Source organism: Bombus affinis, chromosome 5, assembly GCF_024516045.1.
Source record: "Bombus affinis isolate iyBomAffi1 chromosome 5, iyBomAffi1.2, whole genome shotgun sequence".
In the NCBI taxonomy this organism is placed as follows: Eukaryota; Metazoa; Arthropoda; class Insecta; order Hymenoptera; family Apidae; genus Bombus; species Bombus affinis.
In genome coordinates this window covers 200249-223355 of record NC_066348.1, presented here as the reverse complement: position 1 = coordinate 223355, position 23107 = coordinate 200249, and the positions used below count along the sequence as shown (strand labels likewise).

General features: G+C 35.4%; 1 protein-coding gene across 1 annotated transcript in view; it reads left to right on the top strand.

Moving 5' to 3' along the window:
- LOC126916883 (uncharacterized) overlaps positions 1-15944 on the top strand; it is a 193689-nt gene extending 177745 nt beyond the window's left edge. The window contains exon 3 of the mRNA XM_050723150.1: positions 15090-15944. Coding sequence (XP_050579107.1) covers positions 15090-15215 — 126 coding nt within the window. The 3' untranslated portion in view covers positions 15216-15944. The remainder of the gene's footprint in view (positions 1-15089) is intronic.
- Positions 15945-23107: the final 7163 nt, after the last annotated feature.

The window sequence follows — 23107 nt, the reverse complement described above, 5'->3', positions numbered from 1 at the left end:
AAATATCGATTGAATTTTTTACCGAATAACTTGCTGAAAATAACGTCAATTGTTTTAAAATTAATAAAATTTGTATTCCATGCAAAGATATTAAACCGATAGAAATGCTGATTTTATCTTGACGTTTTCCATTATTTTCAAAACAACTTTCTCAACAATTGTAGCCTGACCTTTTACGGTACACAGTTTAACCTTTATACGGTAACGCACTGTCGTAGAACGTATTTCGCGTCGTATAAGAAACAACAGAGAATAGATTTTCTGTTCGAAAACAATGAAAGAGATTTAATAAAAACAGTTTTATTATCGTGCAGGTACGAGAGACTTTTATCGTGAAAGCTATTTCACGAACATATTTACCATGGTGTACAAAACGGTGGAAAATTCAGGAGATAATTTTCACGAAAAAGAGATATATCACGTAGAAACGTATCATCGAGAAATATATATGAATTATCGTTTGTTCTAATAAATAATTAATAATTCAATTACGATACGCTTATGGTCGATTACAACTCATTCGAATATCTCGTAATGATTTAAACGAAGACGTTTAAAAGACATGCATTGCTCCTTCTATCAGCTCGAGCATCGTTAAGATTCTCTGAAAAAGATCATTCCGCGAGTATAAAAAATTACCTTCGTTAAGTCCACACCGTTCATCAAGTCCGTTAAGAAGTTCATCCTCCGAGGAAATGTTTAAGACAGGGGACCGAGGCAAAGCGTTCGATGAAAGGGCAATTGAAGCGAACGCGTCCAATGAAAACATATCAAATCGAATTCGTTGTTAACTAATTTCTCGAATTATCGAAAAACATCGCTTTAGTTGATTTTCGAACGAAATACATCGGTTCGAGGGTTTCAGGGTTTCAATTAGACTGCCGATGTTTATATATTTATGGAAATTCGCGTAGCATGAAAAAAAAAAAAAAATATACGCGAAACGTGAGAAGCGGAAAACACATTGTAGATGTGGCAATATCGATAGTGGACGAAACAAATTTTAATTTGGCTCGCATATTTTTATGGAAATTCGTAATTCCATCGATCCGAAATTTTATTAAAAAATATTTTTTATCGCTTCGATGAAGGTACGAATGAATTTACGCGTGAACACCAGCGATCTAGTTCACGCAGTTGTAAGTTAGTTATGCTCTTAACGGGACCCAGAACTTGGCAGATTTGTCATCTATTTTAAAAAACCTTCCATCGTTCGATTTGATAGGCTGTTTCCCTTTTTGATCTGGTATTAAAATATTCCCTTTGCTCAGCCTGGAAGTGATCTCCAAGTCACGGAAATAAAACGATAAAAGAAAAACAGAGCGCAGATAAAATTTTCCACGAAACGTTAGACATGTCTTATGCCGTTAAAATTACTAAACCTGCTCGAACGAGCTGAATAGCTTTTTTTCGCAGCTATACGACAAGTTGCACATCGTTGCACGCCATTTGTCGCGATTAGCTGCCGCCGACTAATGTGGAAAATTTCGTACAAGTCGTTGACTCGCTGCTAATTAAGAAGGCAAAGTTGCCGAGTAAGACGTCCGAATTATCTCCCTTTCTTTTTTCCCTTTTTCCATCCAAACGAAACTGACAGTATCAAAAATGAACGTTTTGGCGGCGAATAAAAAAGCTGAAACTGCGTTCCTACTAACGCGATTCTTGTCATGATAACAAAACGCAATTATTATGCACGCCGATTTATTTAATTTTGCTTCTCGTTGGAATTTCTGAGAGAAATTTTTAGTGATAGTGAAAATAGCGCAGGATGACAGCTAAAACAACTTAAGGCAACTTCGACGAGTTAAAAAAAAGGCAGAAGTTTATTCTACGTCGAGGATAATACCGAGCTTAAGCGGGCTTTATCGCGATATCGTTTCACGTCAAAATATTTTTCTCAATAACGTCAAAGTCTTACGTTCGTTTTTAAAATCCTACAATTTCGATTTTCTTAACGTCTCGGAAGATCGCAGAGGAGAAAAAGCGCGACAAGAATATTTTCATTGACCTTTCCGCTTTGTGACCACCTTGTAATTAAACGGAAAGATTTTATTACTCCATTTATTCCATTCCTAGGATTCCTGAATTCCATTCATAGGAAATTCGAAATGGAACACGAAAAAATATATAAAATATATAAAGTAGCGTTTTCTACAGCAATTGGTTGGTAAGGCAATTTTCAACCGAGATTCTACCTTTTTACATTCTCCAAAATATGGATCCGCGGTTTAATTAGAATTTATTGGGAAGAATATGCAGAAACACGATGCAAGGACGAGATACAAGTTACGAAAGGATTTGCAAGTAATTTACGAGTAGCTTAGCAGCTACGATCTGTGAAATTTCAACTTAGTAAATCTTCTACACGAGGAATAGCGAGAGACAGGAATTTTGCGGAATTGGTCTTGTCGAACTTGGATTCGGCTTGGATTATTCGATAGAAAGAGTGACGATCTGTCGTGTGTAGCGGAAAAGCGTGTGAAGCTTTTCACAAAATCGTCGCAAAGGGAAACGATTATCGCGTGAATCGCTTCTCCGGGAAATCGAAAGCCGCATCAGACCTGTTTCGAAGAAAAAGAATTTAACATACCGTGTCCCTTATCGATCCGGAGCTTTCACGGGCATTTATCCGCCAACAAGAGAAAGCTTTCGCTTTCGATATTTCTATCGGGCGCGGTGTGCGTTGTCCTGGAAAACGGCCACGAATTTAAAGCGTCGTTGAAAGGCGTATTCGCAAGAATTGTAAAGATCAGATCGCAAGCCGAAGGCAACGGGAAGCCGAAAATGATGTTCACCGTAATATCGTAACACGACGTATTGTACGGGATATCGACGACGTTGTGTTCGCTACCGATGTTTTCCACTTAGCTGTAATTAAATAAAAGCGAGGATGATCTGAAAGATCAACGACGACAGTCAGTGGCTCGTTCTTCAACGTTACAAGTTCTTGCGATTGTCGTTCATTTTCAAAAAACGAGATGCATAGAACAGTCGTCGCGTACGTTTTCTCTGCGTTTATGAGAAATTCGAAAACGAGTACACAGAGTGTACGAAATAATGCAGAAGCGTATAAAATATTCAAAACAGATATAAGCAAATTTTCTACTTACAAGACAAGTTTCGAAAGATTATGAAACTTCCGAGACGCGTACAGCACATTCTTTCGCTGTCCAAAGTTGCTCTAAGGGGATGAAATTCACCTCCGAGAATCGACCTACTTTCCGATTTTCCATTATAGCTTTCAAGCCACAAGTATACATAGAAAGAAACTTTTCGGACGAGAGTTACATCTTTCGATCAGCGCCTATCGTTCGATAAAAGTATCCGTCAATGTTACAGCAATAGCGGGAAATTTTCAGAGGTAGATTTCACTCTCCGAGGGTGAATTGTGGCAGAAAATAAAAATTGCGCCATACGCATCCACGTATTCTCTGCGTGCAATTTCAAAGTTTCACAATTTGTTGAATTTACGCGTTGACGTGTGCCTGGTTAATGAAGCGCGTTTTTATTTATTTTCGTTGGAATATGTATATCGTGGTCGTTTTATACGTTCAAGAGAAATCTGAAATCATGCAGAAATGGATACAACGAGCTCATAACGTGTAAAAACGTATCGGATGTCGTATACGTAAACGTATAAAATATCTAAAGTAGAGTACCTGTTGCTTGTAACAACAGCAGGTTGTCCCCTAATCGTCTTTGTTTTACGAACATATCTTTTACGACAACGCATCTTTATACAAACACGAAAATTCAGTCAAACAATGCGATCTTCATCTTAATAGGACAAAATGGATCGTACGTAATTCGATAAAATAATAGAAAACAGAAAAATGTTGCGCGTCTATGATTTCCTTATAGAACGAAAGAAACTTTTGCCACGATCTAATATAATATTTAACAAATAACGGCAACTTCCGGTTCAAGTGTCTCTCTTAATTATTTTCGTGGAAATATGAGCGCGCAATAAATATTCACAGTCTAGTTAGACACAGTACTGTGAGAAGAAAGTAATAGAATTTTTATCACTATAAATAATAGATGCATATCCTTTAACACTGGTGGCATCCTAAATCATGCTAGTGGCTTTTGTCGTGTGACACAGCCTGGATATTTCTCTTCGGTTATTATCTGTTAGTCTGTATGTCCGGAGCAGGCTACATATATAAATGTACGAACATATATACATACATACATACATACATACATAGTATATAGCAACGACAGGAAAAAGACTCGCAGCGATTAATTTTCGTTTGCCACGAGTCTATGAATCATTGGCGTTAGTCTGCTTGTTCGACTGCATTTTCCGTGGTAGTTCGATGTGATTAGGATAGCTCGTTACATGGTCGAAACATTGTTGAAACTGCTATATGACCATGATATTACACAATGAGTGTGTAAAGATGAGAGAAAAGAGAGCGCGATAGGGAGAAATTTTGGATCTTTGTTTTGATCTCAAAATGGATCTTTGTTGAAACGACCTTTTTCGTTTAAATAATATGTAAGTTTTTTATTTATTCAAAGATAGCTACGCATCTTTCCATTTACGTAAATCGATCTCTTCCATCTTCGTGAGTTAGATCTGTCGAAAGTTTTTTCGCTTTCTCGAGTTGGCAAGTTGGAAAAAAAAGTATCCCTGACATCGACACGAAAAAATGATCGATTTGCCATAGAATGGTCATGTACAGTGAACGGCAATACTATCGCAACATCCTTCGCAATTGAATAATTTCTTCGTAAGGTCAGATCAAACGACTTGAGTTTTTGCGATGAACAAGGTAGAGGTTTATTTTTCAAGCTTTCTTTATCTGGGTTTAGAGCAACGGAAATTGGAACATCTTTCGAAGATTCGCACACGTACAGAACGTTAAAAAAATAATTTATTCCGAAATCTTTCAACTTTCGATTCGCCTTTCATCTCTTCGATTCGCCATCTGAACAAATATTTCGAAAAATTCAAATCAATTTATATGCTCGTCCTTGCTTCTTTCATAACACAGTTATGTCGCTTACATCGGAACAGCGACTTTATCCCTTCAAATTTACGATTTCGATCTTTTATTTTATCTTGTGAAGTTTTATGCTTCCAGCGTGTAGAGAGGTGTCTTTGCATCTTCGACTTTGCTTTGATCAACGATCGAGAATTTTATCTTCTGCAATCAAGTTTATTAAGTTGGACCAACAGAAGAGTTGCTCCAGTATTACTGTTCCTTTGCAAAATATTCTAGATTTACTTATTCGTTTATTTTTATAATTATTATTTATCGATTATGTCTTATTTATCAAAATATTTCTTTGTAGTCAACAAGCGACACGAAGGTCATCGAATGAACAAACACGAACTTATCGTATTTGTGGTTTTCAAGTATGCCGCTAATATTTATACGTTTGTTAGAAAATTTGTGCGTAGCACGGCGAAAATATGTGAATTATCAGAGGCAAAGTACTTTATTTAAGCTCCGTTCCGCCAATAATATTTACAATTATATTAATATATACAATTATATTAATTTGTACGACAATCTGCGGTTTATTGATAAATTCTCGTTTGATAGATTTTGTATAATCAGACAGAAAGCTGGCAAAGGCAACGGAGAATTCGCAGAAGCGTTCAAAAGGGAATGTTACCCTCGTTCGTCAGTCTGCTTGTTAGTACCCCCTGTAAAATTAACGAGGAGATCACCCAATAAGAAATAACTGCAAATTTACAGATAGGGTTCCACCCACGCAGTGTTTACCTTCTAATGAAATTTCCAAGAGATAATGCTTTCTTCAGACAATTCCTCGGACTATTCGCGCGTTCAATTTGTACAATTGCTTCCTATCAGCCAGGACAATTTATTACGACGCAGTTTGCTAGCGATTAGCTATCAAACTTAAACGAAACTATTCAGATCGACGCTGGAATCGACGATGTCGTCGAGGAAAACTATATTGGGTGGGTCTAAGGATATGAGATCCTCGGATTCGTCAAAGAAAGCTTTCTTTCCAAAGGAGAGGGAAATTAGCGCTGTTGCTAATTGGTCGATCTCCATATCGGCGTTTTGAAAGAGATGCTGGCCGCCCTTGAGGGGAGGTTGTTGACGGGGGGCAACGCTCGTGGAGGATAGGTTTCTCCTATCTTCCCGTAGTTGCAACAAAGTCTATTTGACGGACTTCGCTTGACTAAATCTTAAGATCTATAGCGGGTCCTTACGTTAGCTAAACATACGCCACAAAGGCATGCCGACACCCGGCGATCATCTTACCCGAAGGACGAAATCTGCGTGTGGCGGGCCGCGGGATAGAAACTATTGAAGTATTTACTGCCACGTGTCGCTACGACTATTTCTTTTAAGGAGAGGTATAGAGTTACTCTGTGCCTTTGTTAGATAAAACGTTCATCCCTTTGACCGCGGCTACGTTCGGCGACTGATTGTCGCCTCGAGCCCAAGCTCATGATCATAAATCTCGAACAATCGGAGCGGCATTCGTTTAATCCAAGTTACAGAGTTGCGGTATTCCCGCGAATCCAAGGAGGAGCTCCGGCGTTCTTTCATCTCCGACATATATATATATATGTAGTAAACAAATTCTATCAAAAATACAGGAGTAATATTATTTAATATAAACAACGTATATAATTTAACAGAGACATTGATCTTTTTTCCTAAGATTGATTAATTTCTTATTTCTTAATTTCTTCTCACTTTTTAATTCTATTTATTCAAAACATATATATTTAATATAATCGATACAGCTGCATAATTCGAAGCTTCATTAATTAATATCAAAAACGTTCATCGTTTTCAAACGTCAACTGTAAAAACAGTAATAATATATAACAAATTATTAAAAAACAAAGTAGATTTGTAATTGACCATTGTTATAAAATTGATAGAAAACAAAATAAGTATGCGGGGAATTGAGAATTAGAATTTAAAAAATAATAAGATTAGTAACAATTAATTGTATCTTTCCATATATAACTTCTGCAGAGTCCTCATCAACTTCGTCCCTGTAATTGAAAGCTCTGACTGACGTAGCCCATTTCTGTTGACCATTTTAGCACCATCACTTAGAGGAGGATATTACTTTCTGTAAATACGTGAATTTCAATTTAACTTCGCAGCTGCGTAAAATGAACATGCAGATAATGCCGGACGTCATCTTCCATTTTACCGTACTTCACATTTATACAGCGTTGCCTGCTAAAATGCTTTATGACTATCGGCAATTTTCTTTTACGATCAATATTTTATTAATTATTAAGAAGACAAAATGTCAGTGAAATCTTATTTCCAACGTACGTTGTCGGAAGTTTTGTCTCATTGTCTAATTTGTATTAATAATCAGCTATGTTTTCTTCTTCGTTATCAACGAAACAAAATATCATCGAAATTAATTTACAAGCACGTATTAATAAAGAAGTATGTTCGCTTTTATAGGCAATATCATATTAATTATTAACGGAACGAAATATCAATGAAATTTATTTCTAATTATTATTTGGCTGATTCGTGATGGTTGATGAACAGATACATATATAATACATTATTGTTAAACTTTTCAACAGGTAGTTCAAACTTCGTCAATCAACGTGTTGATTTACTCGTTTTGATGAAATTCCTATATTATTACGAGAAATTCGTTACATTATCCAATGAAACAAGCGATAATGTATTTTATATTCAATTAAAATTTTAACTAAATTCAATACGCGCGTATTCGAATCTGATAATGAAAACCGTATATATATCATTTTTAAGTGCTGCGTCAGGGAATAAATGTTTCAACTATGAAACTATCGCATGCAGGTTGTATTAAGAAGGTTAAAATTATTAAAACGACAACTGCTGGAAAAGCAAGAACTAAAACTCTCGTTCTACTCGCAGAATTTCCACCCGAAATACTTAAATCATTTTTCTCTTCAGAACGTAAAAACAGCATAAAGCTGGAAAGCGCACTACTCGAACATAGTTGGCGTAATTTTAACTTGAGAACGTTCAACTGCATCGAAGTTCTTCGTTTAAAGAGGAATTCTCGAAGCATTACCCGCCTTGCGGTTCAAAGTTTTTCGAACGTTGTTGTTGTTGTATCCTCGTCATTTTTCACTGCCGGACGTGTATCAAATGCACCGCATTGGAACTATCGTTGCTGTAATATTGTAATATCGGGGAAAACCTTGATTAACTAAGAAAGTCTACTTGACCATGGGTCATCCACCTCTGTGGAACGTGTGTATACCGGAGCCATACAAGAGGTTGCCTGTGTCACGTCGGAGACTCAAGAAATCACGAAACCGATAGATCGCCGGTGATCTTGTGACAACGACCATACCCAAATAAAATAAATAAATAAAAAAATCCTACAATGTTAATATTTATAATCTAATATTAAGATTATTATATTATATCGTATTAATTGTTATATTACAATAGGAAAATTAGAAATCAATCTGGGAATCTACGTGGAAGTTACAAGCGAAGCTCCAAAATAACAACTACGTTAAATATTTTTTGGCAGGAAAATCATTGGGTAGAAACTAGTTTTTATTTAAACGAAAGCCAGTTTTCAATTTCTCCAAAAGCGATACGATTCAAGAATTTTAATCGTTAATAATTCTGATTACGAATAATCATTACGAACGATTCGATTTGTTCCTCGGTCGCTCGATAATAATTTTAGATCATGGGAATTTAATTTGAAACAGTAATCAATGGAGGAGACCTGAATTTTTGTTCGGTTATCGAACAGTGACCATTATCAAGGAAAACCGAATTTTGCCTTAGTTACCGATAACCATTATCGATGGCGAAATTGATTTTCGATTATCGCCAAGCAATATCGATGAAAAAAATATTTTCTAGTCACATTCGACTATCGTCGATATTTATTGACATTGCTGATAATCGGTTTTCACTGGCAACGTAAAGAAGCTTAATTATAAAACTGATATGTTTTATTATCTTTCATCCTATTCGTTTCATATATTTTCATATCTTTTTGTTTGCTCGATAAAACACACAAGTTTTATGAATAACTGCGAACACACGTACTATTGGCTTGTTAACTAGGTGATTGCGGGTTTTGTCATTAGATGATATTGACAAAATTCGCAATCACCTAGTTTCCAACCCAATAATTATCAGTGACGTTAATAACGATTGATAATATAGCCAGTGATAATTGACAATGTAGAGCAAATTTTTGCCATCGATAATGGTCATCGATAACCAAAATAAAATTTTCTCGCCACGGATAACAGTTACTCGTAACAGAAAAAAGAAAAAAAAAAATATTTAAAAAATCCGGTCATTTATGTTGGTTATTGGTAACCAAACTGAAATTTCTCTCGTCGATAACGATTACCAGCAATCAAAAAAACTTTAATCCGTTTTAACGGTTATTCGCGATCAAAAATTTTTTAATTAAAAACATCAACCTTCATATCGCAACTTTAGAAACTTCTCTTGTAACAGTTATGATGTCTTGTAATTGTAACATTTATGGCAAATATACATTTAGCGAAAAATTAGTATACAGCATGAATAGAAGTAGTCTTAAACATTACAACTGGTGATAAAGATCGTTTCGCTAAATATCGTGGCTTAACACAGCGAATAATTGACTGCTCAAATATTTTCATCGTCTTTGCGCGACGAATATTTTATGTAACTTCTGGATACGGTTTTGCAGAGAAATTATAAATTTTAGAAATTTCACAATCACGTATAATCGTGGCTCGTCGTGCTGTTAATGAAATTTCTAAATATTTCGTGTAATATAGGAAAAGTGAAAAGTTTCTAAGAGTCTTCGAGTATCTTCGTGCGTCTCTGTGTGCGTATAATCGAGCGTCTTTAGATCGCGAACGTAGATCGAGGAAGAAATTGCGCGTCTTTGACCGGTTAGGCGGAGCAAAATTGTACGTGAAGAGATTAAAGACTGACACTTGCCAGGGTTACGAGTCATCTAGAAAAATAAGCTCCCGTAGAATATCACCTGAACGCCAATTTTGTCTCCGACTACGAGCACACGTAGTCCTATTACGCTGTTCTCTAGGGGGAGACGAGTGGAGAGCGAAAGAGAAGGCAGAGAAGAGCTGTCCGAGGAGCATCATATTAGTTTGAGAATTTTCTCATAAAAACAGGCTGAAATTTAAAGTTGATTTGAAAGTAGAGATCGGTTTTAGACAGCTACCGGTTCGATTGGATCTCAGGCTGAAAGTTTCATCTACAATTATATCTCAAATATTTGTGCAATTTTATATCTTCTTGCGTGTAATGCGTATGCTAAAAATCCGCAATTTTAATTATCGCGTTTCGCACGAGACCAGCATTCGGGCAAATACTTACGAACGAGAATTTATTCAAACAGTATAAATCTTTCGCGTTAAAACTACCTAGAATTTATTTTATAATAATATGGCGTTAATTACCGTCGTTTCGGCACTTGCAATTTTTCGAGAAGAATCGCCTCATAGCGTTGCACAAACGATAAACAATTAACATTGTCGTTATCGAACTCAATTTGTTACGAACTGTCGTCGCATTCGTGCAATTTATATTTAGCATAAACCGTACGCTTAATACAACCTTACGGTTATTAGCAAATTCCTTGTTAGCATATTCCTTATTAACAATTATTTCTAGAAACGAGATAACATTTGCTTGCCGAACTTATCAGAATATTTGTCTCTCGTTCGTTTGCGTTTATTAGCTGAGCGTAATTCTCGCAGTGGTAACGCTTCTCCGGGTTCTCCAGTTGCTGTGTATGATATCGTATAAAAGATAAATGCTTCGGTTAAGAGTAAATTTCGAAAGAAACTATTCGTTAATTTGCCAAGGATTCGTATTCTTCTAATTACACTTGCTAGCCAAGTGTAACTACCACAATCGATGCCAATAGCCCAAGTTCGATCGTAACAGGCGGATCGTTTCTAACTAATTTTACGTAGAACGTTCTGATCGATATTATCGTCGTCCCACTGAACCAGTTGTTCGCGTTTATCGCGTCGCGTCTTAAAATCGGGCAATTGTCTGGTTTGCATGATTCGTTCGACGAACGGTAACGCAGCTGTACGCACAGAAACCGATAAATCGGCTCTACAAACTGATTAGACCCCTCGTTTAGAAAGACGGTGTAAATGAACATAAACACGTTTGTACGCGAGAGCCCATAGAAAGGAAATTCCGCGTACACCGGCAGAAACGACTAGCTTAATTTCAACGACAGCATCGTTTCTGAGAATTGAGCATTCATCGTTAAACATCAAAGCGTTGGCGTTCAGAGATGTACAAGTTTCTGTATGTCACGGTGTACACGTCAAACGTTCCTTGATTCGATGAAATGCAGCCTCTACTTTGCTTGATTTGTCACGGATTAGTTGCACCGTGCAAGCACTTTATACTTAGACTTCAAAGTACCGAACATCGATAAAACACAACGCAGGTACGTGTTCTAAACGATGACACGAGCTTCCAAGTTTTCCAAGGAAAAATTGTTTCCCGCTGTTTGCGCGGTGGCTCGCGCTGCTATTCCAACGTTCGCAACGGAAAATTTTTTCCAAATGCGCATTACGCGACACTTTTCGAAAGTTTGTTAACGCTGTAACGAGACAGGAATCGCTGCGAGAATTATAACAGTGAAATTTGAAACGAAACCGACGATGCAGATGGAAATTACGTTATTCTGGACATTTACTTGCGAACGTAGTTTATTTAGTATTAGTGAAAAATTAGCACACGGTATGAACAATAGTTTTAAACGCACTATTAGTCTCAAAAACGATCTCGCTATTTACCGTGGCTTATCGACGTAGCGAACAAAATTGGTTTTTCCAATAATTCGATGATCTTTTTTCCGATACTTGTGTGATACATTTTCAAATCTGTTCCACATTTTGCACGTATAATAATAATAATCAGCATAGTTTTGTCTCGTTACAGCGCCAGTGAAATTTCGAAATTATTCGGTGCGATATACCCAATGGCTTGAGAAAGCGTTCCAACGTTTATCACGGAATGTTTTCACGAATGTGCGATGCGTGTCATGCGAGATATTTGGAAATTTCGCTGGCGCTGTAACGAGACGCGAGTATTGTATTGGAAAAATTTGAAATGGATCGGAAAATGTATATGGAAGTTACAGGACCTTTCTCGAAAATTATCTGATAGATTCAAAGATACAAGATCTTTGAAAATATCGTATGGAATTTAATACTAATTTAGTGTGCAATTAAAAAATTACTATACTATTTTATTTCTCCTATATACATGTTGGAGATAAAAGGACATCGGGGCCTTTCTTTTGGAATTTTTGGGAGGACCCCCAATACTTTAGTCTAGACTTTTTATTATAGCTGCACTTAAATAATAAAACTCAGAAGTAGTTGTTTATGATTTAATCCGACTATGTTTACCCGAGATTTATGACAGTAGGCTTGGGCTCGAAGTGACACAACTGGTCGCTAAACGTAGCCACGGTCATGGCATGGACGTTTTTACCTAAAAAAGCTATGGAGTAATTGTATAGATCTCCTTAAAAATATAGTTGACCCGAGGGGTACAGAGACGAGTATATAAGTGCAGTTCCATTTGGACTGAGGGAGTTCTACTTATACTGTAGACAAGTAAGTTGAGTTCTACTTATATCGTAGACAAGTAAGTTGAGTTACACTTGAATTGTGGACAAGTAAGCTCAGTACGACTTAGACTTTGGAAGGAGACGTATTTGTTATCCCTTTGACCGTGGATTCGTTATTGAACCTAAGATCATTGTCATTGGCATCTCGAGTATCTAATTGCCACGGTTACTTGTCAAACTCTGTACCATATCGGTACTGTAATCATATCGGTACCAGTAAATATCATCCATATCGTATAACAACAATGGTTAATCCAAATGAAGATTCGTTACACGCCCCTAATCCCAATGAGAACTCGAGATATATGTATTTTTCTTTTCTTTTTGCTTAAAAGATTTCCTGTTTATTGTCACATTAGAATGTCAGATTCTTTTGGCACACGAAGGCTTCGTAAATATCAGAAGGAATATAACGTGGAAAAATGTTGTTTTATTTTTAAAGTTCTACGCTTCGCTACTTTTTTCCTAGTACGTTCGCTTTAGCAATAACACTGACTTTTTCGCCCGTTAAAAACGGATTACGCAGACGCGCTCACGCAGCACGTGCCCAGAGCGAATGTTGCGAGTCGATATTTTCTTTTGCGAATCGCTCTCGTTATTTCGTTGGAAATGTTACCGTGCGGATATCAGACAGCCATTGGAAGTTATTAGACGTTAAAATTTGGCGACAGCTTCGCGTATTCCACCAGTTTCTCGATATTCCCCTTCGAACCTACAAATTGCTTCCGTATCTCGCCAACAGCTAGTCCTCGTATCTTACGCAGACGTCGATTAGAAGTAGAATTTTCGATAAAATTTAAATTTCCCTTTTCAGTTCGTACTTCGATTTATGGACTCGTACATACGTTTTTCTCTTATATATTACGTGCATTTGCATATATATCTGTTTCTCTATCCCATGCGTCGTAGTTTTTGGATGAAACCAACAGCTTGTACACACGTGCAAGATTTTATTTTTCGTGATAAATCGAACAAGAATATATTCTTTCGTGCTTCTTAATTGAGTGACATTACACCAGGTGAATAATGTACTCGAATAAACGATTTTTCTTAATACTTATAAATTACGCGACGCGTTAACATTCAATTAATTCATAAAGGAAAGCATGATAATTATATGAATCAACTTTAAGAAAATAAGTGTAATTTTTAATATTAAATAACGAATAATAGAAAAGATGGAATAAATAAGTTAACAATAAAATGATAAACAATACGCGTTTGCTTATTTACAAAAATCAAAATATAAGCAGCTTAAGTAACTCAATATTTTATGGAACGTTCTTCAAAATCAATAACTACATTGTGTTCTTTCCATTCGAAAAAATTCTGTAACGTAATTTCCGCACTAAAGGACCTTCTATCGTAGCATTTTCGTCGGAGAATTTCAAATAATCTAGTTCTGCTTCGAAATCTTTTTATTACCTTTTTTTTATTACGCCTTTGAATCCATCGAAAGATTTACATTAAAATTTTTACTTTGCCACTACTTTCTTTATGTCGCTGCATATCAATTATTTATTGAAGCTACTTCGTTCTAACGTGGCAATCATTCTGAAACATCATAAAAACTTGGAAGGATATTTCAAGCAAAATTACAGGTTCACATTGGTAAAATAATAGGTTCACATTGACAAAATGGTTTCGAATTGCTTGAATTCAAATCGTTTGACGAAGCAACATGACTAATCTGAATAGTTTAATTGTCATCTTTATTCAAGACTCGCATAGTCAATCGAGCCATTCGGAAATCACATTGACCAACTCCAAAATTGAAAAGTAGTGAAAAGTAATTACAAGTATCGCAAGTGGTGAGACAATATGCGATAAAAGTGAAAAGATGAGCGTGGCGTTAAGCTCTAAGGAACTAGAGGTTTTGTGAGAATCAATCGTGTACTTGGACGATGAAATTGCGAAATTATGAGATTGTCCAAAGATGAAGTTGGTCAATTTGACTTTCGCCAGGCTCGATCGTCACTACGACAGTTCTCGCGTAGCGAAACTATCTTGATGTTTGTGTCGACAGATGAGACGAATGAGCGATCGTGACGGAGAAGGATCAGGACCAGCTCCTCAGCTAGATGGCCGAAGAAATTCGGTCGTTACGATGGAAAGAGTGATACCGACGTTGTTTGTCCGTAATCGTCAGTTGGATATTATGGATGACATTGCAGACCTAAGAGCGAGGAAGGTAAGGATCTTTCGTTTATTTTAGTCGCTCTATCTCCGCTAGTTTGCAGACTAAGAAAAACCGAGTTTAAAGTTGACGAACTTCTATACGATCGTGCGAAGTTAAGATTTGAAAGAACCAAATATTCGTTGCTCTCCAGGTATACAATTTTCATCGTATTATTTATTATTTTATTCTTTGTAACTTATAATTATTTACACATCATATCGTTCTTTATAACAATGTACGCATACGTGGATTCATCAATTACTTTTTTTTTCTTCTTTTTTAGATGGAGTTAGAACAATTATTAATTAGGCGAAAATTAACAGTTAAAATTACGGACGAATCGAGTCGCTATGGTTTTCATTCCTTGTTCGTCAGGAGCCTCGCTAAGGAAGCACGTCTTCGTCGGTGAAGCTTATAGCATGGTCGCGAAGAAGCTTATTTTTCAATTGGAATCATAAATTATTAAGCAATAACATAGAAATTTGCTTCATCTCGCGCTCAATCGCCAGGGACGTGTCGTAAACTCGGTATTTCCGCAGGGTAATTTGGAATTATATTACAGCGGTACAAGTTGCCGAACTTCCTCACCCGCAGAGATATCGTGATCTTCTCGGAAAACTAACATCTCGTGTTAGTTCAAGTAGCGTCCCATCTTTGCCAGTAGAAGGCGCGCCAAGAGCACGTGAAAGTCTGGTCATGACACTCGCGGCATTCACACCTCGAACACAGAAAAAGATACTTGTTAACGTTCAAGCGGTTCAGATATTGTTCAACTTTCGCGCGACACAAACGTTGTTCAAACTTGGAACGCTACAGGCATTTTTCAACTCTGTTACGAGCAAACTTATACATATTCATTGAAGACATACGAAAGAATAGGCGCTGTATTCGTTATCATGCGTTTTTTTATTAGAGTTCAGACTTTTATGGATCGTCATTATTGGAACAGCAAGCGTTCAGTTCTGTTCTTCCCTACGTGCTCATAATCTTTGCTAATAACCGCCATTCGCTATATACATCATTGGTATCGACGTCAAAGGATTAACACAGACAAATACGTCCGTACAATCCGATTTGATTGATTTTAGATCTTGCATCAAACAGATCTCTATATAAACAGATAATTTCTGATTCTAAACATTTGTATTGCTTCTTCTTCCGCTTTGAAATCCTCTACAAACGCCTTTTATAGTCGTTCGACTTTTCAGCTCACAGAAAAGAACATTACGCGTATTCCTAGCAATCGCCCAAATACTCGAACGTGTACTTCGATAAAGCTCGCTTAACTTTCATCGACACATCGATAACTTTGCGTTCCAAGATGTTATTACGCCCTAGAATCCCTAACATAATTTTAGAACCAGAATTTCTGTGCAAAACAATTCCATCGCTTTGTCACGCTTAAGGGCTCAATCATCGAAACATGTATCATAACGCACGAATTATGATAAAAAAGAAACTGTCTTTCGAATAAAAGCAATCCGTTTGCCAGGTGCGCTTAAGGATGTACAGGACGTCGACGGAGCAAGTGTACGAAATACAGCCGCTGGAGGGTAACAGTTCTGCTCAACGTTACACTGAACAGCCGAAACAACGATTATTTGAAATGCCCACTCTGTCGGTTTCGCCGACGTCTTCTCTCCGAAAGCGCGTCTCGGAACTGCCAAGAGCCGCGAGTGCATCCGTTTCCGGTGCTGCGGGCATTGTCTGCTCCAATACGGATCTGATATCGATCCTAAGCTCGGTAGGGTCTTCCGCAACGGAAATCAACCGATGCGACGAGGAAGCGCCGAGTTCGCGGGACGATAGCAGATCAAACTGGCCCGGAAAAACGACCGACCGTTCCAACGGAGCTAAAAGTGAGCTTAGGTCTGGTTTAAGTCTTAGATTCGATAAATTGAAGGTAGTGAAGGCGGTGAAGAAAATGTTCGGTAAAAAGTCTCCTAATAGCGAGGTCAACGACAAAGTTGTATGGGACAACACTAGTGGAACCAAAGTGGACGCTCAGGTAAGCTGTATTTCTCGTTACGATATCGTTTCTTGTTTAAGAGCCATCGTAGGTGAAAGGAGGAATGAAAAAGAAAATCGTAAATCGTAAAATCTCTTCCAGAGAATGCACTTTATCGTAAAAATTAATAAAGTCAACAACAACGTGAAATTAAATAATTGTTGTTTGATATTCTGTATTATCGATATAGGTGAAACGTGGAGAAGATAATTTGCAATCATTGCGGACAATATCGCAGTGACATTATTATCAATCGGTAATATTAAAGATAAAATTCATATGGGATGAAAACAGAGCGTCAAAAGTGGTTATTTTTCGATCTTCTTGCGAAGGGAAAATTCCTGCAAAATGTTTAAGAACGGCTCTCAACAAGGAATAAAAAATGTTATTACAGTTCCATTTTCGTGTTCGTTTTTTTTTTCTACATGATCCATGTGAAATAATTCTTCAGATGCTCTGCTGGTAAATGAATCGACGTTTGTAATAGAGGAAATATGAAGTACAGCGAGATCGTTGTTGGCTATTGTTCTACGCCGATATCGACAAAATAACTCTTCGACAACTCTATTGATAAATCAATTGTAGTTTGAAATCAAACGAATCTGAAGTACCATCAGTTTGTTGCTACGAGAACAATAGCCACCAACGATCTCGCAGTAATTCGGATTCGTTCGATTTTAAACTTCAATTGTTTTACCGACAGAATCTCTGAATAATTATTTTGCTGGTAAATTCTGCTGGTATATCGATTAGAGTTTGGAATCGAGCAAATACGAAGTACAAGATGGCTATTGTTCTCACGTAGCAACAGTCTGATAGTATTTCAGATTCGCTTGATTTCAAACTTAGTTCCCTTGGTTTAATTACTGATTTATCAGCTGGATCAAAATTTAAAGAAAATGAAGATCAAGTGTAGCGCGTAAGTTTGACCTCTGCTTAATTTTTTCATCTCTACACTCATCTTTTTCAACTTCCATGTCACATTTCGTATAAATGCTAATAATTCTTTCTTTTTTTTTTTTTTGATAAATTCTCTTAAACGTCGCACAAGAATTTTTCGTTCGCGAGGAGGTGCAAAAATGGCCACTTTTTGACTTGGGTCAAAATTTGCAAATTTGGGGTTAGCCCCAACTTAACCACACTTTTAATCCAACATGAATTTTATTTTAATATTACTGATCTCCGATGGTGGATCTGCGATACTGTACTTAATGATTGTAAACTATCTTATCGACTTCTCATCTATATTAATAATATAGGAATATTAAATAACAGTTAAATACTTAAATATATGTTATTTGATTTGTTTTAGAACGAAGCTCATTCTCTGGAGTGAAACTTTTAATTTCTCTTTCTTACGCGATAAAGAAGAGGTGCAAGGATTTAAATATTTATAACATTATGACCTTTATTCTTTAAGCATGAAAATATTTTAAATACAAGCATATAAATATTACATATAAATATTTCTATTTACATATACATCAAGTAAATTTACATATACATTTTCATCTTAGTAAAAAGAGCATGTAAGTTATCGTATTTACTATTACGTATTTTAACGCGAAATCTCGTTTCATAAAAATTTTCATTCAAATACGTAAACACATAATATTCATAAATTTATAAGAACAATTTTGTCCGTAGGTATTTGGTAGCGCGATTGAGAAGATGTTAACGGCGCAGAAGGGAAACGATACGGAGATACCGAGGGCTTCCGGGTCGAGCGGAAAGCCCTCGGTATCTCCGAACAAACCAATGTCAGGTAAAGTGACAAATTGGTTTTGAAATAGCAAGAATCAAAAGCAGACGGAATTCAGCGAACCGTCTCTCTGTTCTTCCCTAAAGGACCTATTCAAGAAGTAATGGGGAAGAACAAATGCTAATAAATGTTAAGTGTCTCTAGTTTAATTAACACTTCTTTATCTAAGAATTTCTTCCCTAAAAGACCTATTCATTATGTAATGTAGAAGCACAAATACTAATAAATGCTAAGTTTCTCTCGTTGAATTAACACTTATTTATTTAAGAATTTATTCAGAGATTAACACGACCTAATAGATGACTGACAATCTGGAGTAATTCAAATTAACGAGCTATACTTTCCTTGTACTTTCTTATTGCTATACCTCTACAATATTCTTTTATCGTATCTGTCGATTTTAATCTCACACAAATATCTAATAAATGTGTATACAGTAGTTGACGAAAATATTAGATAGAAGATTTTTGCGAATATATATTATGTGTGTTAGTGTTTTTCTTCACTTCACTTCAATGTAACGAGACGTGTCTATCATGATTACACCGGTAAAAATTGAGACTAATTTGGAAATATATATATGGAAGCTAGAAGATGCTTATTGCAGACGTACACATAGCAAAAAACTAATGTACAATGTAAAGAGTATTTTTAAACATATGATTGATTAGGGGTAAAAATGCTCCTACTAAAAATATTGTGACTTATTTATACAATACATAATTAACTGTCCAAATACCGATGGTAATCAATAAGCATCTTATAATTCCTATTTACATTTGTTTCAAAAGTTTCTTTCGTTTCATAAGGAAATAATAGATGCACGACACTTTTTGTTTTATATTATTTTATCGATTTATGTATGATCTATTTTGTAGTAATAGAACAAAACGAAAGAAACTTTTGAGACAGCCTAATGCATCTTGAAATTCATGAAAAGCTTCAACAAAATATTCATGGAAAGTTTCTGTAAGCGTCCGAGTAGTTTCGTGAGCCGTTATATGTATAATAATTCGTTACAATGTTAGCGATAGCTTGGAAAGTGAACTATTTTTATTATACATCTTTTTACTTTCCATATTACGCTCATAGATACTCTAAAACGCCGCGATACTAACTCTTATCTATCATGTTTACGAATGCCTATAATTTGTGAAACCGCTTCTGATTTTACGGAAATTTTGCAGTTGCTTGATGAATGAAACAGATTTGTTAAGAGAATCACATGTTATAGATACCTGAACTGCGATTTATTTAATATATCTTTTCTGATTTGTTATCCTGCAACATTTCCATGTTTTACGAAGCTTTAAATTAAATTTCACAAGTTTATTTTCCTTAAGCTAAAGACGATGCTCGTGAAATATTTATTTCTGAAGTAAAAAGTAAAAATATAGCTTACATATTGCTTGTATTTAATCATGTATTACGATTAATCCTGTTGCGATACTCGTATATTTCAGTTAGGCTCTGGTTTTAGTAAACAAGAAAGATTTATAATATCTTAAGAGGATGTTTAGCATGAAATCATGCTAATAAGAAGTTTTTCATGTTTTTCTTCAGGCTTAAAATATTTTTTAATGTTGTGAAAAAATTGGGTTGAAAATGAATAAAATGGTGCAACAGGGTATTTAAACAAACTAATATCTCTTATATGAATAAGTCGAGTGATATGCTGTAAATTACTTTCACAAAAAGACACCCATTTTTATTATTGTTTTCTAAACAAAATTCAATATGATTTGTTATACCTGTAATAGGAAGTTTCTTTAACTAACATTTAGTTATCGATCCTATTTTTATTGAAGTTTAACAATACTGTTCAATGTTAATAATTATTAATTTATAAGTGAAGGGTAATTCCAACGAAGAAAGATATCATTTGCAAACAAATAGTTTCAGATAAAATCAGCATTGGTACTGTAAATTTAAGATATTATAAATCTAATATGTATTGTATCGCAAAGCGGGATTCATGATGAAAAATTAAATATAAAAGTCCATGAAATTTCGCAAATTTAAACATCTCAGTTGATACAGCTTTAATAAATGTGGACAAAAGTTTAGTCTATCTCTATATTTAAATAACGCATGATATTTAATTCTACAGTATAATTAAACAAAGATTCGAAGCTGAAAATTTCGAAATATAATTGAACAATATATCGTACAATAAATGTTATATGATGTTCTGTAAAGGAGAATTGCATTTTTATGAAGAGGATCAAAGATAAAAGAGATTTTTGTTGAACGATACGACCGTTTCGAAATTCCATTTTGATCTTGTGTATGTATAGTGTATCTCGTACAAAAGATATTACAACAAGCGTCCAGTGATAATGTGAAACATTAATCAAAATTTCTAATCTCGAGTGTTTCAAGTCCCAGAACTCATCTTAATAAATATAAGAAGGACAAATTAAATTCAATTTGATTTTTCTAATTTTCTCGTTAATAATTAAATATGAGCATCAATCAATCAATAGTTCATAATGCACGGTATAATGCGTGTATAACATTCATCTGATTTCAATTAACTTACGTTTAAGCAAAATAATTATTCGAACTAGTTTATCATTCACATTATTACACATTTTAATTGTATATATATCTAGTACAACATAGAAAGGATGTTTTAGGATTATGAGTATTCATTTAATTTTTAAGAAGAACAATAAGATTCAATACATGTACACAATAGTTAAAAATATGAAATCCAGTCGCTTTTACATTAAGTACCATTTCCTCGTAAATGAACATACAAAAGATAAATGTCAATAACTATAAATGCCTGTTTAATGTTTCTTTTTTGTTACGATTATATATGTAAAATTAGTTCTTGTAATGAATACTGCTTATAGGAATAAGGATTATTTTTCACTTGAAATAAGTTTGCTTTGATATTTTAAATGACTGAATAAAATGCGGACAAAATATTTTAACCATACACGTAAAGATTCAAGTACGTTACATACAATAACTATAAGAATATATTTTTAAAAACGTAAGAATTTGTACTTTAGATAGCAATGCGTTTAAAAGTTATTTTATGAATTCACTTTATTAATTACTGATTTAAAATCTCCAGCATTTCCAGTAAAATGTCCAGAAAGTAGAAGAAAAGTACAACAAAAGTAGAAAACAGTTAATTTTGTAATATAAATTTATAGTCTACCGAATTAATATTTCTAAAACAGGGTCTATACACTTTCAAAATTTCAATCAAATCATATGCATAGTATTTCTTTTATCTCATATCATTAAATAACGCAAATCCTTTATTTTAGATATGCAAAGTCAAATATATTTTTGTCAATAAAGACACAAAAAATCTTAGATGTCTAAATGTCAGCTTTAAGAACAGTAGACTTGCCTGCCTTCAAACTTAAATGTCCTTTCCAGTAGTAAAACTTAAATAACATTAACAACGGCAGTAATATTTACGCCTACAGATGGAGGATATTAGACTTCGATTAAAATACAAGTAGCTCAATAAATATGTGTCTAAGTACGATGGTTAAAGAATAACGATTCGTCATTCTTTATTCCAGCGCTTAATGCTATCCATCTTTCAACAAATACAATCCTAGAACAAAGAAATGTTATGCGTGAATTTATTTGCCTTTGCGGGACGAAGGTTTATTAAATTATTAAATGAAAATATTAAATGAAAATGAAAGTTTATTAAATGATTGTAATATATTATATAAATATATATATATATATATACACACATACATATATAAATATGTATAATTGTGTGTATAAAAATTGATATATGTATGTATGTATAAAATATATATATGTATGTATATATATGTCGGGTTGGCGTTACGATTAGAGTTAGGGTTAAGGGCGTGAAACGAATCCCTATTGGCGCTAGACGTGATCGTTATGCAATAGAGGAGATATTTACCAGTGCAAACATGACCATGATGGAATTGGACAAGTAATCGCGATAATTTGATACTCGAGAAGCTAATGACGATGATCCTAGGCTCAATAACGAATCCACGGTCAACGGGATGACGAACTCTACTCTTCTTTAGCGTCTAAGTTGTACTCAATGTTAATGCATGGGGCAATCACTACGTATCCGAGAGTTACTTGAATCGTCGTCGAGATCGTACCGGAGAGTGACTCTCCGTCTCGACGATGCCGTCGAGGAAAACTATATTGGGTGGGTCTAAGGACATGAGATCCTCGGATTCGTCAAAGAAAGCTTTCGTTCCAAAGGCGAGGGAAATTAGCGCTGTTGCTAATTGGTCGATCTCCATATCGGCGTTTTGAAAGAGATGCTGGCCGCCCTTGAGGGGAGGTTGTTGACGGGGGGCATCGTTCGTGGAAGATAGGCTTCTCCTATCTTCCCGTAGTTGCAACAAGGACCGTTTGTCTAAATGAAGAACTTTGCTTGACTAAATCTTAAGATTTATTGCGGGTCCTCACGTTAGCTAAACATACTGCGGAGGTATATTGCCATCTGGAGATCATCTTACCCGAAGGATAGGATCTGCGTGTGGCGAGCCACGGA